The sequence below is a fragment of the Mirounga angustirostris genome, unplaced genomic scaffold (assembly GCF_029215605.1).
Source record: "Mirounga angustirostris isolate CCGP_5_RB_7025 unplaced genomic scaffold, mMirAng1.0.hap1 SCAF_2, whole genome shotgun sequence".
Lineage (NCBI taxonomy): Eukaryota > Metazoa > Chordata > Mammalia > Carnivora > Phocidae > Mirounga > Mirounga angustirostris.
The window spans coordinates 152402618-152429047 of record NW_026991710.1 but is presented as its reverse complement, the minus strand read 5'-3'; the positions used below and the strand labels follow the sequence as shown (position 1 = coordinate 152429047).

The 26430-nt window shown below is 35.4% G+C and overlaps 1 protein-coding gene across 12 annotated transcripts in view; it reads left to right on the top strand.

Moving 5' to 3' along the window:
- The window catches only part of HMBOX1 (homeobox containing 1), a 213612-nt gene that overhangs the window by 135353 nt on the left and 51829 nt on the right, over nucleotides 1–26430 (top strand). For all 12 annotated transcript variants that reach the window (XM_045880089.2, XM_045880094.2, XM_045880091.2 and 9 more), the window contains 2 exons: nucleotides 3117–3227; nucleotides 13867–14020. In XM_045880089.2, coding sequence (XP_045736045.1) covers nucleotides 3117–3227; nucleotides 13867–14020 — 265 coding nt within the window. The remainder of the gene's footprint in view (nucleotides 1–3116; nucleotides 3228–13866; nucleotides 14021–26430) is intronic.

Here is a 26430-nt window from a genome sequence, read left to right as displayed (position 1 = left end):
TAAAACCAGTAAAGCATGTAGTGATTATAGGGAAAGGCTAAAAATAAAATGAATTAATACATATTTGTAGGAAGATTAAGAAAATAATATAAAGGTATGCAATGTGAAGAGTCTGCCACTCTAAATTCCTACTGTGTATCTTTGGCTATGTGTAAGCTTTTGTTACTTACTATACAAAACAGAATGTACATTATGTAAAAATATATTCGTAAGACTATATACTTCTTCATTTCTATCGTGGGCACCTTTCCATATTGATACATACCAATTTATTTTTTAAACATTGCATAGAATTTTGAAGACTTTGGGGGGAACTTTTTTTTAATTGAAATATATACAGAGAAAAGTATCCAAGCTTAATGACTTTTACAAAATGAAGACACATGTATAACTACCATCCAGATCAAGATCAGTAACGATGCCAGGGCGCCTGGGTGGCTCAGTACATTGGGTGTCTGCCTTTGGCTCAGGTCGTGATCCCAGGGTCCTGGAATGGAGCCCTGCATCCTTCAGGGCTCCCTGCTCAGCGGGGAGTCTGCTTTTCCCTCTCCCTCTGCTCCTCCCCCTGCTCATGGGCTTGTGTGTGCGCACGCGCTCTCTCTCTGTCTCTTGCTCTCTCTCTCAAATAAATAAAATCTTTAAAAAAAAAATCAGTAATGATGTTGATAACCTTTCTTCATACTGCCTCCCAGTTAATTAACCTTCCTATCCATAGGTAACCACTCATATATAGATAAGTTGTGTCTGTTTTTTAACTGTATATAAATTAAGTCATACAGTTGTGTGTGGCTTTTTTATGTTCGTGGCTTTTTGGGGGGCCTATATTATTTTTGTGAGATTTATTTATGTGGTTCCATGTAGCAGTGGTTTATCCCTTTTCTATTTGGTATGGTAGTCTTTAGTAGAATGCATAAATCATGATTTTTATGTATTCTCCTATTGATGGGTGTTTGAGTTGTTTCAGATTAGGGATTATTATGAGTAGTGCTTCTGTAGGTCTGTATGTATACAAGGTGTACATGCCTTTTGCCCCACATTTCTATTGAGTATGTGCAAATTTCTGTGCTGTATATCAAGGAAAGAAATTGCTAGACCATATGGTATCCATATGTTCACCTTTAGTAGATACTGCCCCGTTGTTTCTCAAAGTGACCCTGACATCTTACCCCTCTGTCAGCAGTGTGAGAATTCCATTTACTCTACTTCCTTGCCAGAACCTGGGATTGATGGCTTTTTGTTTGGTTTGTTTTTGTGTTAGTGTTTGTTTCTGATGGCTGTTTTAGAACATTTTAAAAGTCTGCCCAGTATTTTATTATGTGAATAGACCATAATTTAATCTCCTTTTGATGGGCATTTGCCCTCTTCCTTCCCTACAGCACAGCCAGAACCTGGACAGCTCCAATATCTAGTGGGCTCTGTGACCTGTGTGCAGAAGAGTCAATCCTGGAAGTTTCAGAATCTCTGTATATTTTTTTTTTCCTTAACAGATTTTTCTCAAATTTCCTCTGTTTCTGAGTAGTATGGTACCAATATGAAGAATCCATATAAAATAGTTTCATTTTATGACATGAAAACCAATTTTGATTTTATGGTGGTGAATGGTTTTTTTTTTCACTCCTGTTTAAAAGTAATGTAAAAAGTAGTATAATGTCTGAAGCTAGACTTTTGGTGATAGCATTGCTAAACAGCCAATTTAGTTATCCAAAATAATTTGCATTCTCTTAGAACAAGCATACCGTGCTAGCTGCCGCACCCGCATCACATAGATCCTCAGTCCACCGGGAAACTACCGTGTGAACTACTTGAGAGCGTGATCACTTAGGTTTTGGAAAACTGTTTTGACTTTCACCCTTTGAAAGTGAAAGGTATTTCCAATCAGAGAAACATAATGCAAACCCCAGCCTCTCTTTTAACAAATCTCCTCTCCCCAATTTCCTCCCAATTTTCTTGTAACATAGGTTTTTAAAGTATGAAACTCTGGGGGCTTGTTTTTAATGACTTAAATGTGATCACCAGACCTCCTGCTCCTTCTCATGTTAGGAGATGTGTTACTTCCTGATAACCACTCTTCCTGTTGTGCATTATAGCTTTAAAGAGTTGTTGGCACAGGTGGCATTCAGTGCCATCCAGTTACCATACGTAATTCCTTGGGAGAATTTAGATACTGTGAACCCTCTATGATAGCTGAATAGTCTTTTGGAAAGTGCCTTATAGGCGCATAAGATAGTATTATCTTTCCTATTATTCTTTGCTTTTGCCAGTTGTATGTTGAATTATTCATTTTTGGAATAGCTATAATGACCAGAGAAGCATGTGATTCTCATACTGTTAAGTTTTAGTCATGCTTTTTTACTTTCACATGTGGAGGTTTTTCACATTTCTAATTAATTGCTGTCAAGAACTTCTTAGAGGTAGCTGAAAACTACTGCTTTATATTCTGTTCAGTTTTTTTATAAGTCTGTGTCTTAGAAAAATGTCTTTACCTCTTGAGATTTCTTAAGAGGTCGTATTGCAGCATAAGACTAAAATTCTTCCAATTCTTTGTTATCTGTAGTAATAGTAACGAGTCTGAAAATGCCTATATGAATTAACAAATAAGCCAGAAACTTTATTGAAGATGCCGTTTTCAAGGACTTCTCCTTTCTCAGGCCCTAAATCTTTTTTCTCAGTGTTGATCATGAATAGCAAAACTTGCTGGCTTGATTTTTTTTTTTCCCCCTTTCTTCTCAGTATCTGGTAAAAGTTCTAATATTCTCAACCAGGATTGGGCTGCAGGTGGTGGTGGTAGGAGTACAAATCTAATCAACTTCCGACATATAACTAGTAATTAGGAATCTCTTCATTTATTTCACATGAACCTAGCTGATGGATTAATTTTAGAGACCACTTTCACGTCTTGGTTAATAAAATGCTTTGACCTCTAGTAGATCATTTCTGAGTATATTCTAGACAGTGCAGTCAGTCTTTACAAAGAAATCCGGTATTACAGAGTTTGCTCGAGTTGCTTCATTATAGAGTAACACAGAGAATAAAGCACCCAGTAACCTAGAACCAACAGAACCCTCAGCTTCCCTGTACTTTCAGTACCTGCAACAGCTGTTTCTCTTTCTCCACAGGTATCAGTCAGAGCCGGATCTCTCACTGGCTGTTGCAGCAGGGATCAGACCTGAGTGAACAGAAGAAAAGAGCATTTTACCGATGGTATCAACTTGAGAAGACAAACCCTGGTAAATATCATTTCCTTATTTTATTGCATCTGAAACAAGACAAATGTAATTAATTACTTTATTAAATCTGTGCTGACTGATCTTCACTAAGGTGATTTCATACTTTACTGTTATTCCTTTTTCCCAAAGAGCACTCTTGTCTCTGGCCATACCACCCTGAATGTGCCCAATCTCGCCCAAAGAGCATTAACTGTAATACCTAAGCCCTGATTATACTGTTTTTTAGTTTAGTGTCTAATACTATCTAGTCATTTTCACTCATTCCTCCAAGGCACCTCTTTGTTTCCAGGTTATATGCTATTTCTAATGATACTTTGGAAGACAGGTCATAATTGTCAGTGGCTGTTTTCTTTTTTTCGACTGTAGGTACACATGTAAGATCACATACCTGGTTTTTTATTTTTGTAAATGTTAGTAATGTAAATTTCATACTTTTATTTAGTTATTGCTATACCGTGTCCAGTGATCTCTGCTAATGATTTTCTATTTCTAATTACCTGGGTGATGAGCATGTCTTTGGACTTTAGGGTGAAGCTGCCCTGATAACTTTGGAAGCAGCAATAGGTTGGAAAGTAGAATGAAATCTGAAGGAAAAAGATCACCAAAACCTTTATGTCTGAAGTTGCCAGAAATAGGCAAGATCTATGGTAGGATACTTTTAACAAGTGGTATATAAAGTCTGAAGTTGTGTGGCAACATGTCTTTCATCTATACATTACACAGACTGGTGGCGATGAGAACTGTCTTCTGTAATACTACAGCATTAAAGCCTTTGCTTATTATAGATTAAATCATCAGTTGGAATATTGCATATTGAAGACTTAGCTAATAATAGCATTGACTCTGAGGTGGAAATAATGTTAGAGAAACATATTTGTGTGTATGTGTGTGTGGTAAGGTTTTTTTTTAAAGATCACATTCCTGATCTGAAAGCCCCAGGCAGAACAAAACAGAACAGACCATTTCAGCCTCTCTACAATGAGTTTTTTTTATCTACCCTGCCCCCCAGTTTCTATTTTGAAGTGTTTCAGATGTACAGAAGAGTTGAAAGACCAGCACAGTGAATACCTCTTTACTCTCTTCTTAGATACAATAATTGTTAACATTTTGCTATATTTGCCTTATCCCTAGAAAATAAATAAATGAATAAATTTAAAAATCTATATATGTATGTATATGCATGTAAATACATCTCTTTCTCTTCAGCATTCATCTCCTGAAAAAGGTAATCGCCTGCATAACCACAGTCTGTTACCACGTCTAAGAAAACTAATAATAATTCCATATCATCTAACATCTAGTTTATATTCATATTTCTCTAATTGTTACAAGAATGGGTTTTTTATTAAATAGTATCTGAAAAAAATAGTGATTTATGATTTAGGTGGACAAATTGGAATTTGTTATATGTCTCTTTAGACTCTTAAATCTAGTCATTCAAACTTTTTTTTTATAACATACACTTCTTAAACCATCTAATGTTACAGAATGTCCCATATTCTGGATTTTTCTGTTTCCTCTTAGTATCAATTAACTTATTCCTCTATAGCCCCTGTATTTCCTGTAAACTAGAAGTTAGGTTTAGAGGCTTGATTAGATTCAGGTTAAACATTTTTGGCAAGAACACTTCATAGATTATTTAGAAAGGGCATGTAGGTAATGTCTACAATGTACTTTGAAATGCATCAGAATAAAATGGATAAGGAGATGGATAGATAATGTGATAAACTGAGTAAAATATTGAGTATAGATTTTCATCATAAAATTCTTTCATTGTTGCTGTATGTGTGTTTGAAAATTCACAATAAAACATTAGGGCAAAATGCTTTGTCAGTAACATTTACCTCATATATCAAGAGGCATGTAATGTCAGGTTGTAGCATTATCATATGCTAAGTTTGATCATTTGTTAAAGTAATGACCACCAGTTCTTGTCTTTGCAGTTTGTAAATAATCTATAGGGCATGATTTTGCCACTGGATGGATATCCTCTTCTACAGCAACCTTTTGTCAGTGGTCTTAGCATCAATTGATGCTTACCTAAATGAGTTATTCCATTAGGGTTTGCAAAATAATCCTGATCTTATTTAGCATTCCTTCAGCATTTATTAGCTAGCAGTTTTTCTGCAAAGAACTTTGATTTTTAGGTATTCTTCTAATGATAGCTAGCTATGTAAGCAAATCTCTCAAAATAATGACTTTTGTTGCTGCCATTAGCTAAATGTTCTAAAGCAGCACAATTCAGTGGAAATATAATGTAAATGACACATAATTTAAAATTATCTAGTAGTCACATTTTAAAAAGTAAGAGATAACTAAAATTAATTTTAATAATATATTTAGCAAATATGTATTAACACTTCAACATTTAATCAGTACTTTTAAAAATTACAGAGACCTCTTTCTCTCTTTTTTAAGTAGGCTCCACACCTAGCATGGAGCCCAGTGTGGGGCTTAAACTCAACCCTGAGATCAAGACCTGAGCTGAGATCAAGAGTCAGACACTTAACTGACTGAGCCACCCAGGCACCCCCTTCCTTCCCTCCTTCCTTCCTTCCTTCCTTCCTTCCTTCCTTCCTTCCTTCCTTCCTTCCTTCCTCCTTCCTTCCTTCCTTCCTCTTTCTTTTTGTACTGATTTTTGGAAATCTAGTCTGTATTTTACACTTGAAGCACATACCATTTCCAATCCGCCACATTTCAGGTGCTCAATGGCCACATGTGGCTAGTGGCTACCATATTGGACAGTCTTAACATAAATCATACTTTGAAACAACACTTCAAATTCAGCTCTAAGCAGTCTTTCCGAAGACATCACTTCTCCCGTGACCCACACACAGCAAAGCAAATCAGATGGCAGGTAACAAGAACTTCGCACTTGGTCTGCTTAATAGAGCAGCTTAGGCTGATAGCAAAGATTTGGCTAGGTAAGTAAGGAACTGTACCTAGGGCTTTCATAAACCTGGTCACATTGCAGCAGTTGCCTGCCATGGGGGGAGCACCAAAGGGATTGTCAAGATGTTCAAAAATTTATAGGGTAGAACAGTGAAGAATTTGGAGGACAAAAACTAGCCAACTGTGTCAGGCCATCAGCCTCCATAAGAGAAGGGATTTTTTTGTCTCTTGGATTTGGCACATAGAACGGTGCCTTGACATATAATCTAATCACAGTTGGTGAGGCTAAATTCCCATCCCACCCTGGGATTTCAGGGCTGGGCTCCAATCCCAGACAGGGACTAGGATGCCAGGAAAATGAACTGGCCAGAAAGTGGAAAGGGACTAAGGTGCAGCTCTCAGGCCCCTGCAGGTGATCTGCAGAATACCGCTATCAGAATCCAGTTTTTGGGCGCCTGGGTGGCTCAGTCGTTAAGCATCTGCCTTCGGCTCAGGTCATGATCCCAGGGTCCTGGGATCGAGTCCCACATCGGGCTCCCTGCTCTGTGGGAAGCCTGCTTCTCCCTCTCCCACTCCCCCTGCTTGTGTTCCTGCTCTCGCTGTCTCTTTCTCTGTCAAATAAATAAATAAATAAATATTTGGAAAAAAAAAAAAGAATCCAGTTTTTAGCTCTGGGGTGATACAATGTTCTTCTGAAGCTGTTTTATTAAAAAATTATTGTTTTGTTTTTGTTTTTGATCTTATTTTTTATTTCAATTTGTCTTGGAACCAGAGTTAGGCTAAACCATCATCAGGAAATTGGAGGAAGGTGGAACTAGGGCATTGAAACAGGAAAATGGGAAAGGACTAACAGCATTCATCCAGCTGTTGATAAGGAGTTGCTTTCTTTAAGGAGGTAGTACCTCCTTTTAAGAATAAGTTCCCCTAGGAGTGCCTGGGCTGGCTCAATTGGTGGAGCATGTGACTCTTGATCTGGGGTTGTGAGTTCGAGCCCCATATTGGCTGTACAGTTTACTTTAAAAATAAATTGAAAAGAATAAGTTCCCCTAATTATATGCATTTGTTTTTCAATGAAGTTATATTGCTAATGATTATCCCTTTTTAAAGGACTTTCTATTTTTTATTTGAAAACCAAATCCATAGGGGTTCTGTAGGACAGAATTTAAAGTCCTCTGAAGAGGATACTTTGTAATTGTCAATTGGTAGTTTTCATAGCATCAACAGTAATCAAATATTAGCAATTAAAATTTAATATTTAGAAGTTATTCTTTGCATTTTTACATTTATTGTAAGACCTAATATGATAGAATTCTTTCTAGGTGAATGCAGCTTTGTTGACTTTAAAATAACCTTTGAGGGGCACTTGGGTGGCTCAGTTGGTTGGGCCTCTGTCTTCAGCTCAGGTCATGATCCCAGGGTTCTGGGATCGAGCCCCACGTCAGACTCCTGCCTGCCACTCCACCTGCTTGTGCGCGCTCTCTCTCTCTGTCAAATAAGTAAATATAATCTTTAAAAATAAAATAGCTAAATAATTGTATTGTTTCTTCTTCATGGACATTGTGAAACTACTATTCTGTTTGGATAAGATGAACTAAAATTATGTTAGCACCTAAAAATAGCTCATCCACTGTCTGGTCATTAGGTACTTATAGTACATGAGAATCTTCTTTGCAGGTCAGTGCAGAAGTGATTGGAATCTACCTAAATGTCCCTCAGTCACAAACTGGTTAAATAAATGATATATTTGTACAATGGAATAGTAAGGAGGCTATATAGCTATTTTTTTTAAAGGAGGGCTTTATATGAATTGAATTTATATGTAGGAATATCAAATTCATAAGTAAATAAAGTAAGGTACAAAACAATAGATATACTGTCATTTATATAGAAGGAATACACACACACACATATATGCTTATGTAAGCACAGAACATCTCTAGCAGGCTCTATTTGGAACTAAGAAGGCTCTGTAGAGGCTCTGAGAGACTGGGAATACAGGGTGGCAGGGAGACTGTTAACTATATAACCTTTTGTGTCTTTATAAATTTTGTACTTGCATTATATATTCAAAAGGTACATACAGTTTCATGAAAAGGAGAGAGGGAGGAAGAAGGAAAAGAAGGAAGGGAGAGAAGAAAAGAGGCAAAAAAGAAATTAATCTGCCTTGTTAACAGCTTTCTAGATATAAAAAACTGAAGAACCTAGGTTCACATAGTCCAGGCCTGCTTATTGATAGGAAGTTCTTTTATTTCACAAACTTTACTTGCTCATCAGAATAAATGTAAATGGTACTGTCCCATTGCTATATTTTGGGGAAAAAATGCAAAATTAAGAAAAATCACAAAATGAAAAAGTACTTTTTTTCTTTTCTCTAAATGTAAGCATTTAGAAAATAAATAAAAAACGCTTGTACATTCTCTGCCTCTATTCTTGGGCTCATTGCATTTCTCTCTGTATACCGTGATTGAAGTTCTCTTTTTCAACCTCTTCACTCTGGATCCATTTGGATACACGATTTTTTTTTAGTCTCTCTTTAAGTGGACTCAGCAAGAAAAATAATAGAGTGATATTTAGGTTATTTTTACTGATAATCTAATAGATATAGATATATTGTAGTTCTCTGATAAACAGACCCATCATTAGAATTTCCCAGCATACCCCAAAGCCTGCCAGGGAGTATGAATAAAATAGACTTATGGAAACTGATCAAATACATTTTATCTTGTTTCTTATGAAAACATTTACAAGAAAATGCCTATTTTTTTAAAAGAAGCGGGTACTAAATTCAGCATGGTTGACATCAGAAACCCTTTTATTTAATCACATTAAGCTCAGCAGTCTTTTCCCTTGTCTAATTTAAACATTACTATAGCAGACAGGGTTTGCTGAGTTCCTCTTGGCTCATGGCACTGATTCTGCCTATTTCTAAATTAAACAAGTAAAGTTTGCCAGGAGGCTCATATAGCAAGCACATGAAGTAAATTTGGAGATCAGAAGTAGTGCCTCCTCCCTTTACTATTGCAGGGTGTCAGAGCCTCAGGGAAATCATGTGTGTGACATAGGGGATGATGAGAAATTACTTTTGGAAAAGCTAGTTTCTGTGAATGGGATAGTAATGACATGCTTATAGTCATACTCTATTAGTTGACTGGCAAAGGCTCACTCAGAAGTAAACCTGATAAGAAAATTATCATCTATACAAAGAGAACATTTATCAAAATTTAAAATTCTATCAGCAAATTAGGAAAAGACTTTTTTTTCTCCTGGGTTTAGAGTTGCTAGATAAATGTGCAAAATTTTGTTCTTAATGAGAGCCCAGATACAAGACAGAAAAAAAATTTTTCTGTAAAGAAAATAGGTAACACATTTCCTGTAAGGAAAAAAAAGTGGGTTCTTTAGCCAATCCAGAAATCCTGTATTTCACTTCAGAGGGGTTTAAAATTACATTGTTCCTGCATTCTAGTATCTTTGTATTTTTCTGTCATCTATAATTTTGAACCCATTCTTGGGTTATTCATTGCTCTCCATCCACTTTGACTAGAGCAAGATTAACTAAGGTTTCTAGAACAAATCTGTGTTTATTGGAGTGTTCCAGAATGCTGCTTGTGCTATTTTTAAATACTGCTACATTGAAAAAGAAAAAGCAAGAAAAAAAACCCTCAAAAGTAATGTGATAATATTATGTTTCAAATTCAGTATGTTTACGAGTTTGAAATTATTGAGTTTCCACCCATCTGTGCATAAGTTGTCTTGATTTCTTTTAAAGTAATTTATTTCACCTAAATTTCCTTTGTATAGAAAAATTGGATAATACAGAATATTATAAAGAAGCATAGTTACATGATCAATAAACCCCAATACCAAGAAAGAACTATTATCAGTTAATTTATTTTCTTCAATCTCATGATTAAGACTCTTTGTATTCTTTGTTTTATTTATACCCATTTATCACTCAACTAAGAAAACATGCCATAGTTACAATGTAGCCTACTAATTATAATTTACTGACCTATTCCCTATCCTTCATCCACTGAAACCCTAAAACTATCCTTTTACCAGAAGCCAGGCTTTGGATGAGAGGACCTACTGCCTTGCCCAGTCTGTTTTTACCTCTCTCTTGTTCATGGTAGCTGCTTGGCTCTGCTTTGGACCTCTTATGGCTGTTGAACAAAATTTACATAATGTAACTTAGGTAGATTCCAGAGCCCTTGTTATGCTGAAGTCACTGCACGCATGCAGAAAAGTACCAAAACAAAGACTTTGAAACCCTCCAACCCTATATTTTTTCCTTATGCCTAAACTTTAACTTTGATGCAAATATAATGTAAATGTAAAACTTTGATATAGATTTAACATGTAAATGAATGAGTATGGCTATGTTCCAGTAAAACTTTATTTATATGGCAGCCGGACATAGTCTGTCATACATTTAAGCCATGAATCTCTAAAGCATTGTGTGATGACATACTTGTCCGTTTGAGGAAGAAGTTAAATATTTACTTTACATCACACACAACAGGAAATCATATATCTATTAGGGGTTTAAACAGTAAGAAAACTATAAAAATATTCTGAATGATACAAAACATTTTGACCACAAAAGAAGAGGTTGACAAATGTGCCTACATAAGATTTAAATCAGAAAGCTCACCATAAGTAAAGATAAAAGACGAATGACAAACTGGGAAAAAAGTTGCAATCTGTGTGACTAGCAATTGGTATTGTTTCAACACACCAGTAAGAAAAGTGACTCAAAAGAAAAGACAAAAGATATAAATTCACAAGAAAAGATATATATTTTTTAGTTCAGTAAACGAGAAAAGAGGCTCATTCTTACTAATAGTGAAATCTCTATATTAAAGGAAATTTTTTTGCCTGCCAAATTTATAAATGTGAATAATTAGTAATACTCCTAATACTCATGTTGGGGAATGTGGGAAAATAACTGGAGATGCTTATAATATCTTATATTTGTTTTATGTTATTGTGCAACAGATTACCCTACAACTGAGCAGCTAAAAACAACAAACATTTATTATCTTACAATTTCTGTGGGTCAGGAATCCAGGAGTGGCTTAGCTTAAATGGTTCTGCTCAGAGTTCTCATGAGTCGAGCTGTCAGCCAGCTAGACAATCTGCCACTGACCACTACCATTGAGTGTTGGCAGGTCCCAGTTTCCTTCCTGCCCTTTGCCAGGGATTTCACGTTCTCTCACTTGGGCTCCCTGAGTGTCCTTACAACTTGGCAGCTATTTTTCCCCTGAGCAAGTGATCTAAGAGATAGATCTGCTAAGACAGACACCATGGTGTATTCTGTAATGTCAGAAATGACATATCATCACTTCTTCCATATGTTATTGGTCACACAGACTCATCCTGGTATATAATATGGGAAGAGACTACACAACAGGTGAATACTTGGAGGCAGGGATCCTTTGGAACCTTGGGGGCTGACTACCACATGGCTGTATTGGTACTGTATGCTTAGGGCCTTATTTCTCCCTGTCTGCTGGGTTATACAGTTCTGTACATGGTGTCTGCTGCGACTGGAATACCCAGAATGGCTTTTTTTTTCCTCAACTGTGCCACCTGGGGGCTGGCTGGGCATCTTTCACCCCATGTGGCTAGCTTGGGCTTCCTTACAATATCATAGTCTCAGGTTAGTCATACTTCTTAATATGGCAACTGACTTCCCCCAGAACCAGCATTGTAGAAGATGTAGTTAGAAGCTGCAAAGGGTCTTATGATCTAGCCTCGAACTGTTTCCATTTTCTGTTGTCAAAACATGTCATAGGACCAGCTTAGAATTCAAGGGCATGATTATCAGGAGGTGTGACTTATTATGAAGGGCCATCTTTGGAACCTTTCCCAGGAAGTTATGCTTTGGAGAGATGATGCTGGCTTATTCTAAAACTAGTTAAAGTAATACAAGTTGATCTGATTCTTTGAAGATAAAATTGACAGTGTTTGCTATGGACTAGATATATGGTATATGGGAGAAATAGAGAGGTCAAAGATGAATCTGAGAACTTTGAGCCAAGCAATTTGAAGAATAGGGATGTCATTTACTCAGATGGGAAGGGCTACAAAACAACAGGTTTGGAGAGGAAAATCAGGATTGGTTAAAATATTGGGCCTCTGTAATACATATTATAAATATGTAGCTATTAAGGGGGATCTACAAAGAGATCTGCATGTAGTAAAGTAGAAATACTATCCAAGTTATTAATTACAAGGTACAATAAAGTATGATTCTTGTTATGAAGAAATAAATATGTATTTATTAATATGTGCATTATTCCACATAATTCTAACAATTTCTAACCAGTCTTTCTAAGGCTATATTAAGAGTTTGTATTTTATTCCATAGGCAGTGGGAACTTTTTGAAGGCTTTTGGTCAGTGGCATGCTATGATCATAATTATGCTTTGGGAAGATGAATTTAACAGTATAAAGAATGAAGGAGGGGTGCCAGGCTGGCTCAGTCGGTTAACCGTCTGCCTTCGGGTCAGGTCATGGTCCCAGGGTCCTGGGATCGAGCCCCGCATCGGGCTCCCTGCTCCACGGGAAGCCTGCTTCTCCCTTTCCCACTTCCCCCTGCTTGTGCTCGCTCGCTCTCTCTGTCAAAAATAAAATCTTAAAAAAAATATTAAAAAAAAAAAAAGAATGAAGGAACAATGGGAGATCCAGGGATTGAACTTTATGAACACATACCAAGTTATATTTAACTTCTTTGAAGTAACTCTACAGAGGTCAGAGACAATGTTGGGTTTTTTGTTTTTGTTTTTTGGGTTTGTTTTGTTTTTTTTTTCTGGCTTCTAACCTAGAACAAGCCAAAAGAACGGGACCCCCCCCTTGATAAATGGTGAACTAATGAATACATGCATCATCAGCAGTTCATTGTTTGAGAAAAGGCTAGTCGAAATTAATAAAATATCCTAATTACATTTTCCCCCATTGATTTTATTACATTCAAGTGGTAACAGAAAACAATATAGCTTTAACACATAGTAGACCTATGGAGATCTGATTAACTAGTAGACTAAAATCATGTCGAATACTACCTTACTGTCTTTGATGCTGTATTTGACTTTTTTTCTTTAAGAATTTACAACAATTAGGGTTATTTTAAATTCATCTCCTACCTGCATACATTTAAGGGCTCCATTTTCTCAATAACAAGAGTCCTTTGAGTGGTAATGAAAGGTTCTGATCATATAGTGTGTATTGTTCAAAAGATTAAACTGTCAGAAATTTCAAGAAAGATTTTTCAGAAGAGACTCTGATTAAGTTGTCATTGGTCCAAAGACCATACTTCCCTTTTCCCCTAAAGAGATAGATTTTGGGCTTTGTTTCAAAAAATGACACAAACAAAGATAAAAGACAAGTGACCCCCCCCCAAAAAAATGACATTTTAAAGTAATTAATGATAAACTTTTTAAGGAAGAGTTTTGTCCCTTTGGATTTTTGTTTGGGTCAAATTGTTTTCCCCCCACAGTACAAACTGCTTCAGTGCCTGTAGCCTGTGGCACAGAGGCTAGGCAATGGTTTCACGGCAACAGTTAGCACTGGCATGGGGCAGGCACTATGAGAGAGGCCCAGGAGATTTTTTTAAAAATGTAAATATCAGGTGTATTTGGCTTGCAAGTTCCAATGGAAGGACAAAAACTGTTGAGTTCATGGTTATATTTGTCATTGATTTTAATAAATTGCAAGATATTTGCTAAAAATGTCTTGTTTATTTCAGGGGCTACACTAAGTATGAGACCAGCCCCCATTCCAATAGAGGACCCAGAGTGGAGACAAACACCTCCCCCGGTCTCTGCCACATCTGGCACCTTCCGACTACGGCGAGGGAGTCGATTTACCTGGAGAAAGGAGTGCCTGGCTGTCATGGAAAGGTACACGTGTCCTTTCCCATAAGCAATCTCCCAACCTTAGGAAAGAGAGAATCCTCAGATAGATTTGGACAGCTTTCATTTCAGACAAGTAATTTGGGATCTAGGTTCTATCTCTAAATGTATTTTAGAGTATTATAAATGCTATATTATTGAAATAAGATGATCTTACCATTGAGAAGTCATAAAATTGGAGTTAGCATCTATGAATATAACTTAATAATCTCAATAATTTCAGGAACTAGAAGAATTTTTTAAATTTAAATCTTTATATTGTATTTTGTAAACACTCTTCAAAGTCTTATTTTCATAAAAAATATTGAATACTTCTATAGGAGGCTGCTGAGATTTTACTTCTTTCACTCAGGAGTATGGCTTAAATGAGCTTAGTCCCAAAGGTTAGAAATACATGTTTTTACTTCAGTTTGGTAATTTATCTTCAGACTGCATCACCAGTATCCGGTCCATAGTAAGTACTCAGTATGTTTTAGACTGAAATTAGACCTTAGCTTCAGTTTTCATATCTGAAATGGTATAAATTAATTAAATATGATTATTAAATGTTCAGTATATTTAGGGTAGATCCTGTAGTAGAATTATCCTTTTAGTCTCCTACCTATAAGTAATGTATATGGAATTTTGTTTCAATGAAGAGTTTTATATTCAATAAGGTAATGTTTTCCATTAGAAAAATATTTACTTCCTGAGATTAAATATAGAGAAAAAGAATATATTAGGCAAAGGTAAAAACAATTGAATTTTCATATTGAGATTTCTCAATAATTTAAATAATGAGAAAGAATGGAATTGAATGTTTAAAACTAGGTTTAACTTCTAAACTGACATAGAATACATATTTACATTGAACCAGCTTCACTTTTTTTTCCCAATTATCTAATCTGACCAGCCGAATGGCAAACTGTAAAGAGCATTTGACTCAGTTAAAGACCTGAAACCTGGGTTTGGCTTTGCCATTTAACCAGCTGTGCAACTTTGTCCAGGTCACAAACTCTGAGCAGTAACTTCTTCATCTATAAAATGAAGTTTTTCAATAGCCAGTAGTGAACCATATGTCATCCAGGACTTTTGCCATCTCTCTTTCTGCCTCTTTCCTGATTATCTCCCAGCTCATTAGACATCACTATCTGAAATAGAGGGAGATTGAAAATGCCAAAGTTGAGGACTTGGTTTTTATTCTTGGGTTGAAATTAAAAAGTTTGCTTAAAGTAGGCAAAATGAGACTGTAGATTATTCATTGATGTTATCATATGTTGCTTTCCTTATTCGCTTTATTGAAATTCCAGTAGAGGCCATTCATTAAATAACGAATCCTTATATGCTTGAGCAGTTAAAGTAGAAGAGTGAGATTTTTTTCATCCCAGAGCCCTGACATTTACAGTCTGCTTTATTTTTCTCATCTAGAAACTTTGATTCTTTCAAAAAATTTCCTCAGAACTTACCACATAATAGACATGAATTTAAATAATATCAAACTTAAATTATTTGTAGCATTATACATTTTTCTCTGGGTAACAAAATAAGCTTTGGTATTAGTTTCTAGTTGGTGTAAGTTCTAATTTTGCTATTGATTCAGCCATTTAATTTTTTCATGAGGATACCAATATACATTTATCACATAATGTCAGTATGAGGAAAAGATTAATGTTAAAATTGATAATATTAATAATGGTAGGTGATATTCCTAATGCATTTACAAAATTGAACCTTGCAAGCTTTGCAGTTATTTTTTTTTTTTCAAAGCAACAAAAACTACCCATAGAATCACACTGATCAAATTTCAGTTACAAAGATACTGAGGGGTGCCTAGGTGGCTCAGTTGGTTAAGCATCTGACTCTGGGTCTTGGCTCCAGCCTTGATCTCAGGGTTGTGAGTTCAAGCCCAGCCCCACATTTTTTAAGCGCACTTAAAAAAAAAAAAAAAAAAAAGGATAATGAGCACTTACCCTGTGTAAAACTCCCATTTAATCTTAATTTTCACCTTTTAACCTTAATTTTAATTAATAAATGTCATTAATCCAGGAATTGGTTATCTTTGGTTTAATTTTATCTTACTTGGCACAACCAGTAAGAAAGTATGTGGTTTATTCCAGTAGTTGCAAAAATGCAAGAGCCTCTCAGGGTATTTAATAGCAGTAGATCACGGTATGATTTCATTCTGTGAAAGTGGAACTTTTTATTTTCTAACATGGTATATAAAATTCCCTGGCCTCAGAGCAATGCGTGGTGTTTTTCATTTTGCAGTACACTGAATAGGTGAATAAATATATATGCACAGACTGTAAAGCCAGCAAGTACTAGGCTTACTCAAGCATATTAGTATGTCAGAAATTATTCATTCTTCATACCCTACACCAAGACAAATTTCAAATGAATCAAAAAAATGAACTCATATAAAATAATAGAAGAAAATACAGGTACCCTGGAAATGATGAAATTTTTCCTAACTAGGACTCAAAATCCAAAATATGGGAAAGGATTGATAAATTTGGTTACATACATTAAAAGAAAAACTTAGGGGAGAAAAAAACTGTGAACAAAGTAAAAAAAAAAATTGGAAAAGATATTTGCTGCATATTATTATCCCTGATGTATGAACTTTTAAAAGAGAGAGAAGACCACCAACTCTATAGAAAACTAAAGATAACAGCAGAAAAACAAATGCAAGTGCCTCTTAAACATATAAAAGGATGTTCAATTTAACTCATAGTAAGGGAAATTCATATTAAAATTATACTGAGACATTATTCTTCTCCTATCACATTGGCAAAAATCCAAAAGTTCCATAACGTTTTTTTATTGATTGAGCTGTAGGGAAATGGGCACTCTCATACATTGCTTGTGGGAATGCAAAATGTAACAACTTCCATGGACAGGAATTTGACAGTATTGGAGACAGTTACCCATGGATTTGCCCTTTGACTCAGCATTCTCACTTCTAGTAAATTATCCCAGAGATAAACTGACAAAAGTATAAATATAGCAATCCTGTTTGCAATAATATCAAAATATTGAATACAACCTATGTGTCTATTGGTAGTGGACTGGGTGAATAAATTACAGTAACTCCATACGTTGGATGCCCAAGTTCAAATAATAGAGTGCCATGCAGCAGCAAAAGGAATGAATTTTCCTTTCTACAGAATGAAAATCATACTGTGTCCTTCTGTACTATCACTATTAAATATTTTGTAAGGCTTTTTTGCATTTTTGTATCCATTGGAATGAATACTTTTTTATATACAGTGATCTTCAGAATATAATGTTAAAAAAAAGGGTCAGTTGTATATAGTAGGCTATCATTTATGTATTTATGTATTTGCTTATAATTTGTTTTAAGATGAAGGAATATGCCATAAAATAAAATGGTTACCAATAGGAGAAGAGAAAAAAAAAAACAGATTGGAGGGGGCAAGAATAGAAGCTTGACTTATCTAAATATACCATGTTTTCAAATTTTAACCATGTAAATATTTTATGTAATTATAAAACAAAATTAGGTTGAAATGGGGGGAAGGTAACCCCTAAAAATAACTAAAATGAAACAAAAGTGTGACCTAAACATTCATGAGCTGTATCAAATAACTTTATAATACAGTATTTTGACTATGCTTCTTGATGGGATACAGTTTAGGAATAAAAAGAACTACAAAAAAACCTTACCTTTTAGTAATGTTGGTAATATTAATATTGTTACTCAGGTACTATTTTTATTTGTATAGATACAGATATAGGTAAGACAATCGTAGTGTTATTACGAATCAAGTTTTTCAGTGTAAAACAGATATAAAATAACTAAGTAAAACACTATAATCTTGTGTATGTTTGTGCATATAGAAATTTATCTGGATTGTATTCTTTTAATAACAGCCTTATTGAGATACGATTCACCTAATTAAAATGTACAATTCAGTGCTTCACCACAATCAGTTTTAGAATATTCTCTTCACCCCCCAAAAAACTCTTGTACCCAGTAGCAGTCACTCCTTTTTCCCCCATCCTCCCCAACCCTACATAACCATTAATCTGCTTTCCCTGTATATAGATATGCCCAGTCTGGACATTTCATATGAATGGAATCATACAAATGTGGCTGTTTGTGACTCACTTCTTTCACTTAGTATAATGTTTTCGAGGTCCATCCATGTTGTAGGTCATTTCAGTATTGCATTTCTTTTTGTTGCCAAATAATGGTCCATTTTAAAGATACGGCATATTTTATTTATTCATTCATCAGTTGTTGGACATTTGGGGTTGTTTCCTCTTTTTAGCTATTATCAATAATGCTGCCATCAATGAAATTTGTGTACTAGTGGAATTGCTGGGTCATATGGTGACTGTGTTTAGCCTTTTGAGAAACTGCCAGACAGTTTCCAAAGCATATGTACCCTTACATTCCATCGAGCACTCTATGATGGTTCCAATTTCTCACCAGCACTTTATATTGCTGTCTTACTGATTCTAATCTTCTTAGTGTGTGCAAAAGTAGATTCTCATTGTGGTTTTGATTTGCGTTTCCCTAATCAATGTATTGAATATCTTTTCATATGCTTATTGGCTATTTCTGTTTCATCTTTGGAGAAATGTCTATTCAGATCATTTGCTCATTTTTAAAGTTGGGTTATTTGTCTTTATATTGAATTGTAAGTTTTCTTTATATGTTCTAGGTACAAGTCCCTTATAAAATACATGGTTTCCAAATATTTTTGTGTTTTGTCCCTGACATTTTATTTATTTATTTATTTATTTATTGAATTTTTAAAATTTAAATTCAATTAACGTGTAATGTATTATTAATTTCAGAGGTAGAGGTCCATGATTCATCAGTCTTATATAACACCCAGTGCTCATCACATCACGTGCCCTCCTTTTTAAAAATTTTTTTATTGTTATGTTAATCACCATACATAACATCATGTGCCTTCCTTAATGTCTATCACACAGTTACCCCATCCCCTCACCCACCTCCCCTCCAGCAGCCCTCAATTTGTTTCCTGTGATTAAGAGTCTCTTATGCTTTGTCTCCCTCTCTGATTTCATCTTGTTTTATTTTTTTCCTCTCTTCTCCTATGAGCCTCTATTTTGTTTCTTAAATTCCACATATGAAATAATATGATAATTGTCTTTCTCTGATTTATTTTGCTTAGCATAATACCCTCTACTTCTATCCACATCATTGCAAATGACAAGATTTCATTTTTTATGGCTGAGTAGTATTCCATTGTGTGTGTGTGTGCGTGTGTGTGTGTGTATCACGTCTTCTTTATCCATTCATCTGTCGATGGACATCTGGGCTATTGTGGACATTGTTGCTATAGACATTAGGGTGCAGGTGCCCCTTCAGATCACAACATTTGTATCTTTGGGATAAATACCTACTAGTGCAATTGCTGGGTCATAGGATAGCTCTATTTTCAACTTTTTCAGGAACTTCCATACTGTTTTCCAAAGTGGCTGCACCAGCTTGCATTCCAACCAACAGTGTAAGAGGGTTCCCCTTTCTCTGCATCCTCACCACTATCTGTCATTTCCTGACTTGTTCATTTTAGACATTATGACTGGTGTGAGATGGTATCTCATTGCGGTTTTGAATTGTATTTCCTTGATGCCGAGTGATGTTGAGCATATTTTCATGTGTCTGTTGGCATTTGGATGTCTTCTTTGGAGAAAAGTCCCTTCATATCTCCTGTCCATTTCTTGATTGGCTTGTTCTTTGGGTGTTGAGTTTGATAAGTTCTTTATAGATTTTGGATACTAGCCCTTTATCTGATATGTCATTTGCAAATATCTTCTCCCATTCTGTCGGTTGTCTTTGGTTTTGTTGACTGTTTCCTTTGCTGTGCAAAAGCTTTTTAGCTTGATGAAGTCCCAATAGTTCATTTTTGCCCTTGCTTCCCTTGCCTTTGGCGATGTTTCTAGGAAGAAGTTGCTTCGGCTGAGGTCAAAGAGGTTGCTGCCTGTGTTCTCCTTTAGGATTTGGATGGACTCCTGTCTCACATTGAGGTCTTTCAACCATTTGGAGTCTATTTTTGTGTGTGGTGTAAGGAAATGGTCCAGTTTCACTCTTCTGCATGTAGCTATCCAATTTTCCCAACACCATTTGTTGAAGAGACTGTCTTTTTTCTATTAGACATTCTTTCCTGCTTTGTCGAAGATTAGTTGACCATAGAGTTGAGGGTCCATTTCTGGGCTCTCTATTCTGTTCCATTGACGTATTTGTCTGTTTTTGTGCCAGTACCATACTGTCTTGATGATTACAGCTTTGTAATAGAGCTTGAAGTCTGGAATTGTGATGCCGCCAGCTTTGGTTTTCTTTTTGAAGATTGCTTTGGCTATTCAGGGTCCTTTCTAGTTCCATACAAATTTTAGGATTATTTGTTCCAGCTCTGTGCAAAATGTTGATGGTATTTTGATAGGGATTTCAATGAATGTGCATATTGCTCTAGGTAGCATAGACATTTTCACAATATTTGTTCTTCCAATCCATGAGCATGGAGTGTTTTTCCATTTCTTTGTGTCTTCTTCCATGAGTGTTCTATAGTTTTCTGAGTACAGATTCTTTGCCTCTTTGGTTAGATTTATTCCTAGGCATCTTATGGTTTTGGGTGCAATTGTAAATGGGATTAACTCCTTAATTTCTCTTTCTTCTGTCTCATTGTTAATGTATAAAAATGCAACTGATTTCTGTGCATTGATTTTATATACTCCCACTTTGCTGAATTCCTGTATGAGTTCTGGCAATTGGGGGGTGGAGTCTTTTCGGTTTTCCACATAGAGTATCATGTCATCTGCAAAGAGTAAGAGTTTGACTACTTCTTTCCTTCTTTATGTTGTCTGATTGTTGAGGCTAGGACTTCTAGTGCTATGTTGAACAACAGTGGTGATAGTGGACATCCCTGCTGTGTTCCTGACCTTAGAGGAAAAGCTCTCAGTTTTTCCCCATTGAGAATGATATTTGCTGTGGGCTTTTTGTATATGGCTTTTATGATTTTGAGGTATGTTCCCTCTATCCTTATACTGGATAAAACTGAAGAGTTTTAATCAAGAGAGGATGCTGTACTTTGTCAAATGCTTTTTCTGCATCTATTGAGAGGATCATATGGTTCTTGTCCTTTCTATTATATATGTAGTGTATTATGTTGATTGATTTGCAGATGTTGAACTACCCTTTCAGCCCAGGTATAAATCCCACTTGGTCATGGTGAACAATCCTTTTAATGTACTGTTGGATCCTACTGGCTAGTATCTTGGTGAGAATTTTTGCATCCATGTTCATCAGGGATATTGGTCTGTAATTCTCCCTTTTGGTGGGGTCTTTGTCTGGTTTGGGGATCAGGGTAATGCTGGCCTCATAGAGTTTGAAAGTTTTCCTTCCATTTCTATTTTTTGAAACAGCTTCCGAAGAATAGGTATTAGTTCTTCTTTTAATGTTTGGTGGAATTCCCCCTGGGAAGCCATCCAGCCTTGGACTCTTGTGTTTTGGGAGATTTTTGATTATTGCTTCAATTTCCTTGCTGGTTATGGGTCTGAATTATTCAGGTTTTCTCTTCCTTCCTGTTTGTTTTGGTAGTTTATATGTCTCTAGGAATGCATCCATTTCTTCCAGATTGCCTAATTTGTTGGCATGTAGTTGCTTATGATGTGTTCTTATAATTGTTTGTATTTCTTCAGTGTTGGTTGTGATCTTTCCTCTTTCATTCATGATTTTATTTATTTGAGTCCTTTTATTTTCTTTTTGATAAGTCTGGCCGGGGCTTTATCAATCTTATTAATTCTTTCAAAAAACCAGCTCCTGGTTTTGTTGATCTGCTGTACTGTTCTTTTGGCTTCTATTTCATTGATTTCTGTTCTAATCATTATTTAGTCTCTTCTTCTGCTGAGTTTAGGCTTTATTTGCTGTTTTTTCTCCAGGCCCTTTAGGTGTAAGGTTAGGTTGTGTATTTGAGACCTTTCCTGTTTCTTGAGAAAGGCTTGTATTGCTATATACTTCCTGCATCCCAAAGATTTTGCACAGTTGTGTTTCCATTTTTTAATCAAATTTTTTTAATTCTTTAATTTCCTGGTTGACCCATTCATTCTTCAGTAGGATGTTCTTTAGCCTCCATGTATTTGAGTTCTTTCCATATTTCCTCTTGTGATTGAGTTCAAGTTTCAAAGCATTGTGGTCTGAAAATAGGCAGGGAATGATCCCAATCTTTTGGTACCAGTGAGACCTGATGTGTGACCCAGTATGTGATCTATTCTGGAGAATGTTCCATGTTCACTTGAGAAGAACGTGTATTCTCTTGCTTTAGGATGGAATGCTCTGAATATATCTGTGAAGTCCATTTGGTCCAGTGTATCATTCAAAGCCCTTGTTTCCTTGTTGATCTTCTGCTTAGATGATCTGTCCATTGCAGTGATTGGGTTTTTAAAGTCCCCTACTATTATTGTATTATTATCGATGTATTTCTTTAATTTTGTTATTAATTGGTTTATGTAATTAACCGCTCCCATGTTAGGGACATAAGTATTTACAATTGTTAGATCTTTTTGTTAGACCCTTTAAGTATGATATAGTGACTTTCCTCATCGCTTACTGTATATAGTCTTTGGTTTAAAATTTAATTTGTCTGATGTAAGGATTGCCACCTCAGCTTTCTTTTGGTGTCCATTAGCATGATAAATGGTTTTCCACCCCCTCACTTTCAATCTGGAGGTGTCTTTGGGTCTAAAATGAGTCTCTTGCAGACAGCATATCGATGGGTCTTGTTTTTTTATCCAATCTGATACACTTGTTTCCACATATTTTCTCTCATTCTGTGGGTGGTCTTTTCATATTCTCAATGATGACCTTTGGAACATGCAAGCTTTTAATTTTCATGAAGTCCAATTTATTTTCTCATCTGTTGCTTGTACCTTTATTGTCTTATCTAAGAAAGCTGTGTCTAAATCAAAGCACAAGATTTATTTCTGTGTTTTTTTCTAAGCATTTTATACTTCTAACTCTTACATTTAGGTCTTTGATCCATTAGAGTTAATTTTTGCATATGATGTGAGGTAGGGAATCTACATCATTCTTTTGCATGTAGATATCCAGTTGTCTCAGCACTGTTGAAAGAACTATTCTTTTCCCATTGATTAATCTTGGTACCCTTGTCAAAAATCAGTTGACTCTAAATCTGAGGGGACTTCAGTTGTGTTTTATTCCATTGATCTGTATACCACACTGTTATGATTAGTGTTTTATTGTAGTAAATTTTGAAATCTGGAAATAGAAGTTTTCCACTTTCTTCTTTTTGAAGATTGTTTCAGCTATTCTGGATCCTTTGTATTTCCATATGAATTTTAGGATCAGCTTGTCAACTTCTGCTAAGAAGCCAGTCGTAATTTTGGTGGGAAATCCTAAAATCTTGAATATGAATTATAAATAACAATGTGATTTTGTTGTAGTGTCTCTTGAAAAAAAGGAGGAGTGTACTTTCCATCTTTACTTACTCAAAAAGCCCATAGACAATGATCATCCTAGTAGAAATTAGCAGGCCTGGGGCCCAGGTTGTAGTCATAGGTACCATTAGCACTCCTTGGAGAAATATCTGATTCTAAACTTGGGATAAGAAATATACATGATAAAACAAGGGATCTTATTAAAGCAAGAACGACATTATAGATAGGTGAGTGATATCAAAAGGACTCAGGAGCTAACTTGAAGAGGCTCCCCCTTTCCAAAGACGGGGATAATTTGAACATTAGTAATAATACCAGTGGTAATAGATTGAAGCCCAGCAATCTTATTAAAAATCTATATGTAATAAAGATACTAAAAAAAAGTATTGGTCACACCTAAAGAATGTTAGAGAACCAACTAAATATTTAAAAGTGGTAAAAGGAAAGAACTGAGCATTTAACTTGTGTTTTGCATATGAACTTTATCTCTGATGAACCAAAAAGGCTTTCTTTAATGAAGGGTCCCGACTAATAAATGAAAAAGGAATAATATAATTAGAATGTCATCACTTTGTAAACACCTAATGCAATAATAGATATGACAATGATTATGAATAGCTGCTAAGAAAGACAGACAACCAGGCATTATGTATCTCTTGGAGGTTGTAAATACCACCACCCACACAAAGTATTTTTCTAACAAAATCAGATTGAATCAAATCAAGCCTCTAGGTCCAGTTCCAGGTTTGTAGGAAATATGGAACAAAGTTCTGTTAAATGATACTACAGGGAATTCAGGTCAACAAGGTCCATGATGTGAGAGATTTTAAGAATATAAGAACTGGGCGCCTGGGTGGCTCAGTTGGTTAAGCGACTGCCTTTGTCTCAGGTCATGATCCTGGAGTCCCGGGATCGAGTCCCACATCAGGCTCCCTGCTCAGCAGGGAGTCTGCTTCTCCCTCTGACCCTCCCCCCTCTCATGCTCTCTCTCTATCTCATTCTCTCTCTCAAATAAATAAATAAAATATTAAAAAAAAAAGTATAAGAACTAAGATTCTTCAAGTTTTTTTTAATATATTAGCCAATTGAGGAAATTTGAACACTGTATAAATGATGATTCTTGTTTCAGTTATGATAGTGGTTGCTTATATGTAAGTGGTGCTACATTTATAAAAATTAGAGTTCTTGTCTTTTAGAAATATGTACTGAAATATATAATATGATGAAATGATATGTTATCTTGGGTTTACTTCAAAGTAACACAAAGTGGAAAGGCAGAGGCAAGGGTGTGGATAAAATAAGAGTGGTATCTGTAACTTGATGGTTTCTGTAGTCTGGTAATGTTTACTTGGGGGTTCATAGTACAGTTTTCTCTACTTTTGTATATATATTGTATGTGTGTTAAGGATCTAAATTTTGGATCAAATTACGTGGAATTATGAGAAATGAAAAGTCTTCCTTATCACAAAAACTCAACTACACAATATTATCTAATAATAGCATTTTCTTAACAAGTAAATGAGTGTCACTCTACAATGCGATCGTGAACATAAATAGTTCCTGCAGTCTTGGAGTTTATAATCAAGTTGGAGAGGCAGACATTAATCAGATAATCACAAAAATCAAGGTAAAATTGCAATGGTAATATATGTATGAAAGGAAAGGTTCACGGGACTGTGACATCTTATAATAGGGGATGTGGTGAGAGTTACTTAGGTAAAAGGAAAGAGCAAGTGTTGCAGGTAGAGAGGAGAGCTGTAGTCAACTGGAACTGCACTGTCTGATGCTGCGGCGATGTGTGGCTATTTAAATATAAATTACTTAAAATGAAATAAAATTTAAAATTCAGTTCCTCAGTCACACTGGCCACATTTTAAGTGTCCAGTCGTCATGTATGGCTACTGACCATAGTTTTAGACAGTATTTCTATCACAGACAATTGTATATGGAATATTTCTATCATTGCAGAAAATTTTATTAGACAGCTCTGATACAGAACAACTGTATCTCATCCCCAGTAGAAAAATTAATGGTTATATTTGCCCCATAATGATTTGTTTTTGTTTTTTGCTTTACTCAAAATCATAAGGCAAATACATATATAAATTAAAAACCAAACATTAAGTCCACTGAAATATTTTAGAAAATTTTCCATATGACAGTGAGAGAAACAGATAAATATTTCACTAGTTCCCATATCAAAATTATTTTACTTCTGCATCCTTTCCCACATCTAGCCCTGCTTTTTAGAATATAAGATTTGATAATTTATTATTTATAATGACTGGGTTTTTCTTTAATTAGCACTAATTCACTCATTCATTCATTTATTCATTTACCTGTTTATCAAATGTATTTTTACACACTGCGTTTGGTGGCTGTGTCTTTTGAGTCTCTTAATTTGTAGCAGTTCCTTACTCACACACAACCATTTTGTTCATGCTGTTTATTTGTTAAAGACACTAAGGCATTTGTCATGTTGAATTTCCCACATTTTAGATTTGGCCAGTTACATCCTCATATGTGTCTCTTAGCATGACCTCATATTTTCTGTAGATTGGTAGTTAGATCTAGAGTCCTCATTAGAGTCTAGTTCAGCTCTTTTGGCACATAACTGCTACTTTGTGCACATTATATCAGGTTGTCCCATTTTTAGTAACTATAAGATTAATCATGGGATTCAGTGCTATCATCTTGATCCACTTATTAGAAAGTTCCCCATTTAGTGAATAGTTTGAGGGCGGTGATTCTTAACTTTGGCTGCATATGAGGATCACCTGGGAGCTTTTAAAAATATCAGCGAAACATTACCCTTGACCAACTGAAACATAAGGTAAAAGGTATATTTGAAAAGTTCCCAAGTGATTTTAAAGTACAGCCAGGATTGAGAACCACTGTTTTTATCATCCACTGATTTTTTTCCTAGTCACTCTTTTGTTTTGTAACGGTTACATTCCAATTTTTTTCAT